Source organism: Pollachius pollachius (genome assembly GCF_949987615.1).
Source record: "Pollachius pollachius genome assembly, chromosome: 3".
Taxonomy (NCBI): Eukaryota; Metazoa; Chordata; class Actinopteri; order Gadiformes; family Gadidae; genus Pollachius; species Pollachius pollachius.
Window position 1 is genome coordinate 48,454,909 of NC_136936.1, and position 13,754 is coordinate 48,468,662.

A 13,754-nucleotide genomic window follows, 5' to 3' on the forward strand; every position below is an offset into this window, starting at 1 on the left:
TTGTGGGTCTAGATGTAGATATTCTATTGTTGTGGGTCTAGATGTAGACATTATATTACTGTAGTTCTAGGTGTAGATATTCTATGCTTGTAGTTCTAGGTGTAGATATTCTATGGTTACTCAGATCCCTAATGCTGCCCCTCATAGCCATACGCTGGAGGTCACCCACGACCACATTTACTGAGTCAATGTGAAAGGTTCTTACCAGTGCCGTCCACGTTCTGCTTGTAGATGATGTCCTTGGACGTGTCCGAGAAGAAGATGGCGTCGTCGGCGGAGCTGTAGTCCACCCCCACGAAGTAGGAGGGGGGGCCTGTGATGGGCAGGATGATGTCCTCCTGGGAGGACAGGTTGAAGGGGATGCCCCGGACGGACATCTGGCTGGAGAACAGCAGGAACTGACGCACACCTGGGGAGGGCATCAAGAAGATCCAGATCATCCATGACATCTGATCCAGATCATCCATAACATCAATAACATTTAGAAAATCCATAACATCCAGATCATCTATCACATCTGATCCAGATCATCCCTAATATCCAGGTGATCAAGATCATCCATAACATCCAGACGATCAAGATCATCCCTAACATCCAGAAGATCAAGATCATCCATAACATCCAGATGATCAAGATCATCCATAACATCCAGACGATCAAGATCATCCCTAACATCCAGAAGATCAAGATCATCCATAACATCCAGAAGATCAAGATCATCCATAACATCCAGACGATCAAGATCATCCATAACATCCAGAAGATCAAGATCATCCCTAACATCCAGACGATCAAGATCATCCCTAACATCCAGACAATCAAGATCATCCCTAACATCCAGAAGATCAAGATCATCCATAACATCCATACCATCCAGATCATCCAGATTACCCATAACATCCAGAAGATCCATAAACCCCAGATCATCCAGATCACTGTCGAAGCCTTCATTCATAGAGTCACAGTCCTAACGTGCTTCTCTTACCGACACATCTCTTCCCGTCGGCGTGCAGGTCGAAGCCCATGCGACATTTGCAGCGGTAGCCGAGTCCCCCGTTGTCACTCCTGTGGCTCAGGACACAGATCTGCTCACAACCTCCTCGGCCCAGACCGCAGGGATTCGATACTAGGGATGCAAAAACAAAATGACATTTGACCAAAACAGAAAAACACCATTTTCCATAGAAACCTCTATGGAAAATATGAATCTTCCTCTATGAATTCTCTTCCAGTGATGCAGGACCACCGTAGTATATTTGCCTCCAGGTAAACTGGAGGCAAATATACTACGGTGGTCCTGCATCACTGGTAGAGAATTCGTTAACACTGCCATGGTTAGGGGTTCAACTCCCGCTGAAGGCACCCATGCTGAAAATGTATGCAATCACATTAATGTTGGCTTCAACCAAATGGCCTCGATTTGTATCAATAATCGAGATGATCTCTTGCCAAATGTTGGTCAATCTTAATCTCTACTTTTATGAAGGACAGTCAATGAATAGTTAACTAGGAAGCCAATGAAAACAGATAATTGGTTTGGAAATTGAGCAGTTCATCTTACCATAGGGCTGATTCAGGCTGTGAATGACTGTTAATCCGTGCGGGATCTGAGATGTGGTGTAGACCACTTGAGGATTTCTGTCACTGAATTTGTTGGCTTTCATCACCGCCATCCTGGTCCAGTCCGTGTAATAAACGTTGTGTTCGAACAGAGAGAGGCCAAAGGGATGCGGGATGAGAGATCCTCCATGAACCACTGTTTTACTGAGAGAAGGGGAAAGGAAAAGAAGAGGTAATGTTATAAGTAGGGCTGGGTAAAAAAATCGATTTAATCGATTTTGGATCGATTTCATTTAAATTTTGCAATATCAATTCAAAGGGCATGAGATCTATTTATTTATTTTTTTGCCTTAATGAAATTTGCAGTGATGGAATGTTGTAGTTCAAGTACACTTTCACCTGCAATTCCTTTCTAATTTCAAAATTGCACTTTTGAGACTTGAGACAGTTTTGTTTACAGCCCAAGTTTAAATGGCTCAAAGTTGAGCCGTTCTCATTATTTAAGAGCAGATTGAATCGAATCGAATTGTGATTAATCGATTCAGAACCTTATGAATCGAAATCAAAATTAGGAAATTGGCCATGATACCCAGCCCTAGTTATAAGTACAGAGATCTTGATTGACGGGTTGATACAACCGCCAACAGTGGTCGCCCCGTTTCAAATCATTCTCGCTGTCGTTCATCCATTTAATTACACGCAGAAGTCAAAGTGCAAGAAAGGAAAGAGAAACGGTCTTTGTCTTGTGCTTCTGTACCGATGGAGCCCGTCGTAGGTGGCGGTTTCCAGGTAGTCGTATAGGCTGTCCACCCAGTAGACGCGCTGGGCAGGGATGTCCACGGTAATCCCAGCCGGCCAGCCCAGTTTGCTCCGGATGATCCCGTAGCGGTTGCTGCCGTCCATGTAGGCCCGCTCCAGCCCTGGCTCCCCGTTCACCGCCTCCCAGTCCGAGAAGAACATGAAGCTGGGGGAGAAAGGCCAAAAATGGAGCGGGAAAAGAATGTAATCTCTTGCGCATTTCCTCTTTCAAACGTGCTCTTCACAGACCTGTGCCCCTTGAAGGATTACGCTTTGATACCCAAAACCACAGATTATTTTTTTAAGGTTGGGGGGGGGGGGGGGGGGGGGAAGGAATATTACCCCTGTAATTGAACATTCATTTATGCTTAGCAATTTAACTGCAGCCATCTGGCACTGCCTAACCCCCCTGCCTGACCCATCTCCCGAAACGATACTATTGGATTACAATGAGGGTCATTGCTTTGCTCCGCACTAATCCAGCCTGGGCAATCTGCTCATCTCAGACACACACACACACACATCGCCTTTATCCGGCGCCGTCAGAGCGTGGAGCAGATACTGTACACACAGGGGGGGGGCGCTGTTGGGAGGCTCTCTTACCCAACAGTGGGGTCCAGGGCGATCCCCCGGGGTTTGCCCAGGTTCTCCGTGATCAGAGTGAGCCGGTTCTGGCCGTCGAGGTCGGCCACGTCGATGCGGCTGACGCTGGACTCCACCACGTACAGCTTGTTGTTCACCCAGTCCACCGCCAGGTCCTCTGGGTTGTCCACCGACACGTTCAGGACCACCTCGAAGTTGGAGCCGTCCAGGTCCACCGAGAACACCTGCCAAACACAGTGATGTGACGCTGCGATGCTTTGATCAGGACTGGGCCTTAACGGTACTCGCTCTACACAGTGAGCCACCTGTTTCTCTTTCATCTGCCAAACGTACACAATGTAAGTCACTTTGGACCAAAGGGTCTGCTAAATGCCATAAACGTGAATGGAATAGCGGACGGGGGATGGAACGGTTAAATGTGTTGCTATTGACAACATTGACGCGACACCGGTCCGCCCGGCTGGGTTGGACTGAGCTCCTTTATGGTGGCGATAGGAAGGGTTTGCTCAATGCGCTGGCACATCTCAGCCGCCACTAATACCTCAGGCTCGAAGCCTTGGCAGAGCCCGGCCAGTGCTCCTTACAGCTCAGCGTATTTTGGAACTCTACCCACACGTCTAAAAAGCAGGATTTTCTACTGACCTGGTTAAAGAGAAATCGAATCTGGGAAAATGGCCTGGCAGTTTACCCCCGCTGGTTACATTCACATGCCCCTTTCGCCACTGGCCTACTTTTAATCCGCTGACATGCCACCGTTAAGGTGGCTGATGTGTAGATACCGGGGTCTCTGGCGTCTCGGCCCAGCGGCTGCGGTTCAGAACGCCGAGAGGCCGAGGTGAAGACTGACAACCGAAGCCCAACAGTCAAAGAATGCATATAAACCCAATCAGCCTTCTGGAATCAAACACTGCCCATTACTTAGGGCAAGCTTGGGTTACAAAAATTGCACCCTGGTATGTGAGCGTCGTACCAGCATATCAGAAGGGGTTTCAAGATTAGGCAATTTGGATTCCAGGAACCTTTCCCCCCTTCCTTCATAATGTCCCAGTCTCAGGGGAGCCGGCATCTCACGCTCTCTCGCTCTCTCTCTCTATCCTCTCTCTCTGTTTCTCGCTCACTCTCGGTCTGTCTCTTCATTAAAGTGTCAACAGCGTTGATGATTTCAATTGATAACTAAAGTCATTTTTGGCCCTCCTGAGAACAGTGAGTAAATTCTTGCTCCGTTCAATGGACTACACTCCAGTAGTGAAGTATGTAGTGTAGCCAAAAGCATCTGAGTTCGATCCCCAATGTCTGCAGTTTACCCGCAGACACCCTTGAGCATCCATGACCCTATACCTTCTCCTTAAGGCGTCTTAAATCAAGCAAGTCGCTTCTGACAAAATGATTAAAGTCCCAATGGGTAGCATTGGGCCCCGCTAAGCCAGCAGAGGGAGAGTTTCAGGATCGCTTCTAGAAGCAGGTAAACCTGACCAACTGGGATGTCGAGTCGAGTTTATACCTTGTTCTGGATGGTGTCGGTCCAGAAGATCCGGCGCAGGTGGTAGTGGTAGTCCACCCCCACGGCCACCCCTCGGTTCTGGGAGTGGATCAGTGTGCGCAGGTTGTTCCCGTGGAGGTCTCCTATGAGCAGGTCTCGGCCGTTGGAGAAGACCAGGGACGGTACTCCGGCTACAGGGGGGACGACATCGTGACGTCACACGCGTTACAAATCAGTCACGCAACGTAGAGCTTCACATCCTCTCTATCGTACGGGAGTTTGAATCATTTTGCATCCAAAGTCCTTTCTGTATTCAGTGTACATTCATATTTAGGGCATTAGGCGACTGCATGGTTGTTCATTCATTCACATTTATACAGCGGATTCAACTGTGCAAGGCGACAGCCAGCTTGTCGGGAGCAGTCAGAGTTAGGTTTCTTGTTCAGAGACACCACGACAAACATGTGGGTGGAGCCGGGGATCGAACTAGCAGCCTTCTGTTTGGAAGTCAACCAATCATGCATCACTTTCGTCCATCGTGATGTGCAGTTAATTCAGATACAGGTCATGAAAGAGGCGGTAGGGGGTTAGGTATCGAACCCATAACCTTTAACCCTGGGGTCGATCCCTCTAGCCACTATCCTGGCTCTCGGATACTTTATTCCAACAACTTTTGTTCAATGCTTCAGCAGATCAGACGCTGAGCACAACCCAGAAGGATGTCCAAGTCTGAGTTATGACCACTGAGCCAGGGGGTGTATTTGTGGCTGACGACGGACTCTCTCCTGGTTACCGGGCTCATGCTAGGAGGCAGGGAGCTCCGCCTCTCAGTCAATACTCATTCTCCGCTCCACAAAGGCCAGAGACGGACTGAAACAACACTGGGTGTGAAACAGAGGCTCTCAGAGTAGAGCGGCTGTTGGGCGGCATGCACAAATACACACACAGAGACAGACGCGCACACACACAGACACACGCATCCACACAAAGACACAAACACATGCAGACACACGCATACACACATACACACGCACACACATGCAGACACACGCATGCACACATACACACACACATGCATGCACACATACACACAAGTATATATAAATATAATTAAATATTTATATATACTTAAATGAATATATTCAATAATTTCCATTCAATCATTTCCAAAACTACTGATATATATGTATATATATATATATATTATATATACATATATATGGGTGCATATGTTATGGGCCTCACAGGAGACGTTGGCTCTGCAGTATCGGTGCTGCTCCAGGACGTAGTCGGCCCGACAGCTGCAGTGGTGGCTGCCGACGCGGTCCTCACACAGCTGGTCACACACCCCCCACATGGAGCAGTCATCGAAGTCTGCACCGGGCAGTAGGGGAGGAGGAGGAGGAGGAGAACAACAAGAACAAGGGGTCGACGAAGAAGAGGATGAGGAAGGAGGAGAGTAAGGATATAAAGAGGAAGAAGAAGAGAAGGTAGAAGAAGATGAGGAAGAGGAAGAGAAAAAGGAAGAAGAGGAGGAAGTAAGAGGAAGAAAGAATAATATCATTTTTAGACATGTTTTGTGTTGTGCTTGTCACTGATGTTTACACTTCGATTATACATTATTAAATAAATATTTAATCATCTTCCATACATTTGCATTACTGCACACAATTTGCTTTTGATATTGTAACCTTAGAGTTTGACCCTGTTTTTGATGTTTCTGGCAGTGTGTGAGTGAAACAGAGACGGAGCTGGGAATGTCTGAATGGAGTGTGTGTGGCGGTGAGGACTCAGGATCCAACGCACCCACGCAGGAGCGGCTGTCGTTGCCGTTGACGACGTAGCCTGACGGACAGGAGCAGACCCCGCCCTCAGGAGACGCACGGCAGCGGTACTCACAGCTGAGAGACGCACACCTCCAGATACCTGACACGCACACACACACACACACACAAACCCAGACAGAGACACACACATAAGCGCACACACAAACGCACACACAAAGGAATATGTACACTTTATTTAAGATGATATCCATGATCTGCTGATCTATTCTTGTCAAACAATTGAAGGAGGGACAGACAATTATACAGACTGACATGCAGACAGACAGGCCGACAGACAGACAGACAGACAGACAGACTGACAGACAGTCACACAGACAGGCAGACAGACACACAGACATAGCGACAAGCAGACAGGCAGTACAGACAGAAAGACAGACAGACAGACAGACAGAAAGATAGACAAACAGACAGGCAGACAGAAAGGCAGACAGGCAGGCGACAGACAGAAAGACGGACAGGCAGACAGGCCGGTAGATAGACAGACGGACAGACAGACAGGCAGACAAACAGACAGACGGACAGGCAGACAGACAAAAAGACAGACACAAAGAGAGACAGACAGACATGCGGCCAGACAAACAGACAAACAGACAGGTAAGCAGTCCGACAGACAGGCAGACAGACAGTTGTACTGACTGCAGTTGCGTCCGGCGGTGGTGTTGGTCTCGTCCTCTCCGTAGGGGCAGTGGGCGGAGCCATCACACAGCTGGTCCATGGGGATGCACTGGCCTGACGACGGACACGCCCACTCCCCGGGGTAGCACTCCTGGGGCACGTTGTCTACACACAGGAGTGGGTAGAGTGGGCAGAGTGAGCAGAGTGAGACATCAGGTGGGATCACTAGGAAATGTCAAGCATGATCGCTATGACACTTCAAATATGAGCAGCATGACAAAACATGGGCAAACGCAAATACCACACACTTGGGTCAACAGTGGGCAACAATGTGTGTGTATTATGTGCGTGTGTATGTGTATTATCTGTGTGTGTGTGTGTGTGTGTGTGTGTGTGCGTGCGTGCGTGTGAGACTAACACACACAAGGGATATCTCTCAGAGGAATGCAGTGTTGAGCCCACTGCTGTGACTCACGTACCCTGGTGCGGCCCACACACACTACTGTTCCTTTAAATCATCGTGGGGGGGGGGGGGGGGGGCTTTGAGGGCTTTGGGGGGTCCCGGGCCCCTTCTTTTAAAAACACACACACGCTCTTCTCGCTGCGTGGAGGAATCCTAAAGCCCCCTAGAGGGCTGGGGCCGCGTTCTGCCACAAAGGGGTGTCTGAATGACACACTCAGGCGGAGGGCAGAGGTAGCGGCCTGCTAGCCCAGACCTAGCCCCGAGCCTGGTAATGCGGGGCTAACTCCTTCACTAGCACAGTGTCCTTCATGACAAGTGGTGGACGGTGTTACCCAAAGTGGCAAACAATGCCCCGAGTGCATTCGTCCTTAGAACTGGCGACCCCGCCGGCAGTGTTGCCAGATTGGGCCCGATGTCCCGCCCGGTCTGGCAACCCTGGCTGCAGCGTTGCCAGCTTGGGCGGGAAGTCGTAACAACACTGCCCGTGCCGGGAGAAATCGGAGGGGATCAGATCCAGTGTTTCTGTGCCCCGCTGCGTTTAAAAGCCTAGGAACACCGAACGCCTAGAGTGTGTTTGCGATTGAAGTGTTTCGAAACAAAGTCGTACCACAGCCTCTCTCGTCGGCGTTGTCTTCGCAGTCGTCCTCCCCGTCGCATAGCCACACCTGGTGGATACAGCGGCCGCTGGGGCAGCTGAAGTAGCTTCCTCTGCAGGTGGGGTACGCTGCCAAGGGGAGAGGCAAAGGAGAGGACTTCCAGAGTTTAGAGTGCCTCTAGCAACAGCAGCGACGGTATCCAAGACAGAGATCAACAGGGATCAGAATGAGAGAACTGGACAAAGTGGGGGAGAGGAGGGGAGAGGAGGGGAGAGGAGAGGGGAAAAGAGGGGAGGGGGGAGGGGAGAGGAGGGGGGAGAGAATAGGGAAAGAGAGGTAGGGAGAGGGGGGAGAGGAGAGGACGAGAGGAGAGGAGCGGAGAGGTGGGGCGGGAGGTGGAGAGGAGAGGATAGAAAAGGAGAGGTGGGGAGAGGACCAAAGTAGCAAAGGGGAGAGAAGGGAAAGAAAGAGGAGAATAGAGGAGAGGAGAAAAGGGAAGAGGAGAGGAGAAATAGGAGCGGAGAGGACAATAGAGGAGAGGAATGGAGGGGGGGGCGAGGGGCAGAGAAACGTTACACACTGCAGTTCTGCTCGTCACTCCTGTCCCCACAGTCGTCGTCGTGGTCACAGACGTATCTCTGCGGCACACACTCTTCGTTGCGACAGGCAAACTGGCCCGTACTGCAGTGCTGTGCTACAAAGTAACAGGAGGACAGAGGAACCATCATTCCCCCAAAACGCACCACCCTATTGGGAACACTGTAGCCGGGAGCAACCCGGCCTTGGGAGGCTTTTGGGAGCGTTTGTAGCAGAAGAGATTCCGCTGTGTCCTCTTACTGCAGTTGGCCTCGTCAGACCCGTCCCGACAGTCCGCCACCTGGTTACAGCGCTGGGTGCGGTTGTAGCACGCTCCATTAGCGCACCTCAGCTCTGTGCACTGGGGGTAATCTGGAACACAGAGCAGTGAGTGGGGACTCAGTGTTAGCAGACGCTGACTCAACACACAGCGACCTCCATCCACTTGGTTCTCAAATGCGGTGCTTTAAATATTCGTTGTTGGTTAGAGAGAGAGGGCCGGACTTTCCGATAAAGGGGATCAGAGCTCCATCACACTTCTGATGGAGGGATACCTGTTTCCGTTACATGTTGTTTTGTAACATGTGACAGATATTGCTTTGTCAAATTGTCGATCAAAAAACTCTTTTTTTATTCTCCTTGTCTTTGGTGCTGTTCTTCTTGTCATGTTGTTATTCTTTGTCACTCTGGGGAATACTATCTGGTATACACTTCACAGGAAGTGAGAGACCGGGGACTGTTAAATGGCGCACACAGCTTATAGGAAGTTGTGTTGCGTTAGACCTGGATCATGCTATAATTCAGCCTAACATACACTATATATATATATATAGAGAGAGAGAGAGAGAGAGAGAGAGAGAGAGAGAGAGAGAGAGAGAGAGAGAGAGAGAGAGAGAGAGAGAGAGAGAGAGAGAAATATATAGAGATATTATTATTTCTTCACATATTCCCGAGGTTAGACTGTAGAGTATGGAGATTGAATTCATTACCTTCTGGCTGGGTGACCATCACCCCATAACCATTAGATCAACCCGGCCGTTTGCCGGTTCAAACTACATCCACCTCGCTAATAGGAGCATTAGCGTTCAGGGTCTGCTCCTTCACGTGAAACAGTGGGTAACCGAATATTTCATGCATTTCTACATGACTGGCATTTCTGTGAGCTGTGGGTCATTAGTTTAGAACAGGAAACTGTGCAATATCATAGCTAAGACCCGGCAAAGAACGGCACAAAGGGTCATTCTTAGTGGTAACATCCCAGAACATGTGCCAAGCTAATGCGAAGGATAAGGGACGTTTACCATTAACACCAGTAACAGCCACAGCATTCTTTATGAAATTGTGAGATTACCGTAGTGTACTCAGTTGTGCAGCCACCATGTCCGCACAATAACGAAATAGCAGCTGAACCTCAGCTGGACTAATCCACAAAGGAATCTGCAATCAACCTCTGACAACAAGAAGTATATTGTGGCCCGTTCTGTCAGTCAGCGAGCCTCTTAATCTTAACAAATTGATTAAAATGCCAGAGGAGAGAGAGGGGGAGCGAGAGAGACATAGAGGGGGGAGAGAGAGAGGAAGCAGGAGAGAGAGAGAGAGAGAGAGAGAGAGAGAGAGAGAGAGAGAGAAAGAGAGAGAGAGAGAAAGAGAGAGAGAGAGATTGCGAGGGAAAGGGGGAAGGGGGGTAAGAGAGAGAGAGCGAGGGAGAGAAAGGGAGGGGGAGAGAGAGCAAGAGCAACCGAAAGAGAGAAAGGGAGTAAGAAGAGAGAGTGAGACAGACGGAGCGAAAGAGAGAGAGAGCGAGAAGTGGAGCGAGAGCGAGAGAGAGAAAGAGAAAAGCAAAGGAGGAAAACTCACGGCATCCTCTTTCGTCCAATCCGTCGGAGCAGTCCGGCAGCATGTCGCAGCGGTATTCATTGGGGACACACGCTCCGTTGCCGCACCTAAACTGTCCGCTGGTGCACGTCCGCTCGGCTGGAGACGGAGAGAGAGCCACACGGGACCTGCTGTTTACTGTTTAGCACTAGCGGCTTATGGTGACTTCAGAGACGCCTTGTGATGGAGCGGGAGGCCGGGACTGGCCCTCTAGGTAAGCTGTTGAAGTTAGGGAATCGAACCCAGAACCTTAGGGTTCCCCCCCCCCTCTTGAAGCGAAACTTGATGGTGGATGTTGAGTTTTTAGGCGCACAAGAACGCTGTCGGATATAATTCCATTTCTTACACAGAAATGAGGGAGTTCATCCATTAGGAAAGCCTCTGAGGTGGATAGTGTGTGCCTTGCTGCTACTACCAACCTCTTACTGCTACCACTTTCCTGCTCACCCATCATCACAAGTCAATGGTTAACAGTTACATCTACAGCCCATTAACAGCCCCGCTCGGGGCCACACTCACGACAGTGCTGCCGCTCGTCCGAGCCGTCCTCGCAGTCCTCCTCGTCATCACACACCCACACGTCCGGGATGCACTCTCCGTCGCTCAGACACTTGAAGTGGCTCTGGGCGCAGGTCACCTGAGCTGTGGGAGCAGAGAGCGCAGCGGGTCGCAATGTCATTCAGTGGGTCGCACGTTGGCTCAGGTGTAATGTCCATATCCAGATGGTCGAGTCCGATATCCAATCCCATGCTGACCAAAGCAGGGGGAGAACTGTTTTACTGCTGTTTAATATTTTTCTACTTTAATTTGTTATACAAATCTGTCTCTACATTAGGCATATTTTATGTTAAAATTTTTTCTAGTATTATGTTTAAATAAAATATTATGAATCAGATGCAATACAATCATTTATAAATGGTGGGAATGAATGTGGACTGAATCAACGCATCCCAGTGAATTTGTGCGTTGGACCAGTAGACTCACGGCACTCCTGCTCGTCCGAGTCGTCCACGCAGTCCGACGTCCCGTCGCAGTGCCAGTCGCCCGGGATACAGCGCCCTGTCCCACAGCGGTACTGGCCCAGCTCACATCCTGCAGGACCACAACGACACGCCGCGTCAGAACGACCGACAGGACACGGTTCAGGTCTCGCCCCCCCGCCCACACACTATGAGCTGTGTCAACTTTCAAATCCATTTTTTAAAATAAGTGTCCCTTTTTTAAAAAGCAACCAACTTAAAAACAGAAGCCTAGAAACACACGGAATCTAAAAAAAGAAACGGGAGTCTTATGTTCAAAGTACGTGGATGGGGTCAACCTGTTATTGACATATCTATGACAACAACAACCACAGCATGACTGGTGCAATCAACAAACAGCAGAATCCACACGGAGTGTATTGATGACGTCTTGCGGCCGCTGGGCTGTTCCCCAAGAGGTTCTCGCGGCTGCTCTGACGCACACCGGTCGCCTCGACGAGACGTGCTGCTAACAGCCCCGACGCGCCGCGGAGACGCGCGTGCCAGCCGGCGCCCCCCTCTGACAGTTACACAACCCACTCCCCTGCACACTCACCCCTCTGCCCCCCCCCGCACTCATCCCAGGACGGCTTTGATGCTCACACTGGAGCGGCACACGTTCAGATAAGGAACCCCCCCTTCTGGCTTTCCTGAACTTCTACGAGGAGGGGTGGTGGTGGTGGTGGTGGTGGTAGTGGTGGTGGTGGTGGGGGTGGAGGTGAAGGTGGTGGTGGTGGGAGGTGATTGTGGGGCTGGTGGTGGTGGTGGTGGTGGTGGTCATGGTGGTCAAAGAGGTTATTGGGGTGGTGGTGGAGATGGAGGAGGTGGTGGTGGTGAGAGAGGTGGTGGTGGTGGTGCTGGAGGGGATTGGGGCAGTTGGGGTGGTGGTGGAGTTGGTTTGGATGTTGGTGGTGGTGGTTATGGTGGAGGTGATTGGGGCGGCTGTGGTGGTGGTGCTGGTGGTGGAGGCTGGAGATCGACTGGGGGCGAGGTGGTGTGCGGGTGGGGTCGGGGGAGGCATAGTTCAGTGACAGAGTGCTCCGTCAGACCTGTCCAACTTGGAATGTGCAAAATCTGATGGTCTCTCTCTGACAGACTGATTCATAGCACATGCTGGTCCTGGTCAGAAAAGTAATTGAAATAAATCGTGGTACTGGGTGGTACCGCAGCCCTTTCAACCCAAATACTTCACCGAGGGGAGAAGCAAGTGATGGTGGGTGGTGGTGCAGGCATGCTAGGGGTCGGTGGTCTATCTCTTCCTTGTCTTATCCATTAACCCCCCCCCCCACACACACACACACACACACACACACACACACACACATGCACACTCACACACTTAAGCTTTCTCCACAGGGAAAATAAACAGCTTACTATCAGACACAGCAAACACATCAACTCAGTGGTCTCCTGATTCTAAGAAGGAGAATCCGCAAAGACAATACAGTGGTACTTTATTCACACTCCGTATTGTAACTTTATATTCAAACAGCAATTATATTTTAAATCTTGTTTTTTTTTGAAGTTGGATAAAATAACCGGTATGTTAGCATTTCCAATTAAAAACTAACAATGAAGACATTTTTTATCAGATTTCACATTATAAATATAGTGTAGTAGAAATAAGCTATACAGTGTTCAAATACAGTATTCAAACCCTTGTTTAACATAAGGTCATGGCTGATCGATGCATAAAAGACAACTCCTGAAAACGAAATGACTAAAGACTAAACAATAAAGACAGCAAAGACCCCAGACCTAGGAACAGATCCCTGGGGTAATCTTAGACCTTGGCGAACGACGTGTTAGTGAGAAGTGAGCGGGCCGAGTCAGAAGTGCATCGTTTGCTTTATGTAATGTCATGTCCGAGATGGCTCACGACCACCTCGGGGTCAGTGGCTTCACCGCTGTGCTAAAAGCCTGGCGGGCCAGGTTCACACTAGAGGTCCTGCCTCAGCTGGATTAGCCAAAGCAGAACAGCACCTCTCTCCAAACCGCCGCTACCAAACGGTGGCATCGGATTTAACTCGTTCGGCAGCTACCTGGGAGGCAAACCTTTTCTCCTGCTCAGCTTACTAATGATTAAATTGCTCCCTGGCAGCTCAAAGGGAGCCTTTGTTTTCAAGGCGATCCACCCGACGGTTTTAGCCTCTTCTGTAGCGTGGTCGTGAGGACCCATGGGGGACACACAGGGACCGACTCAGGGGACGCATGGGGACCAACTCAGGGCACGCATGGGGGACACAGCGAAGGAAGGCTGGGGCAGTGTGGACCCTTGGGGGCCACAGTGTTGGCCCTTGGGGGACACGGTTAAGGCATGGT

The 13,754-nt window shown here is 50.1% G+C and overlaps 1 protein-coding gene across 1 annotated transcript in view; it reads right to left on the reverse strand.

Annotated features, from left to right (window-relative positions):
* The window catches only part of lrp2a (low density lipoprotein receptor-related protein 2a), a gene marked incomplete at both ends in the record, with an annotated part of 72,209 nt that overhangs the window by 53,650 nt on the left and 4,805 nt on the right, over positions 1-13,754 (reverse strand). The window contains 15 exons of the mRNA XM_079732632.1: positions 206-409; positions 986-1,126; positions 1,562-1,764; positions 2,318-2,524; positions 2,962-3,185; positions 4,463-4,632; positions 5,687-5,815; positions 6,248-6,367; positions 6,925-7,068; positions 7,974-8,090; positions 8,543-8,656; positions 8,800-8,910; positions 10,396-10,512; positions 10,933-11,055; positions 11,398-11,505. Of these exons, the coding sequence (XP_079588758.1) occupies positions 206-409; positions 986-1,126; positions 1,562-1,764; positions 2,318-2,524; positions 2,962-3,185; positions 4,463-4,632; positions 5,687-5,815; positions 6,248-6,367; positions 6,925-7,068; positions 7,974-8,090; positions 8,543-8,656; positions 8,800-8,910; positions 10,396-10,512; positions 10,933-11,055; positions 11,398-11,505 (2,232 nt within the window). The remainder of the gene's footprint in view (positions 1-205; positions 410-985; positions 1,127-1,561; positions 1,765-2,317; positions 2,525-2,961; positions 3,186-4,462; positions 4,633-5,686; positions 5,816-6,247; positions 6,368-6,924; positions 7,069-7,973; positions 8,091-8,542; positions 8,657-8,799; positions 8,911-10,395; positions 10,513-10,932; positions 11,056-11,397; positions 11,506-13,754) is intronic.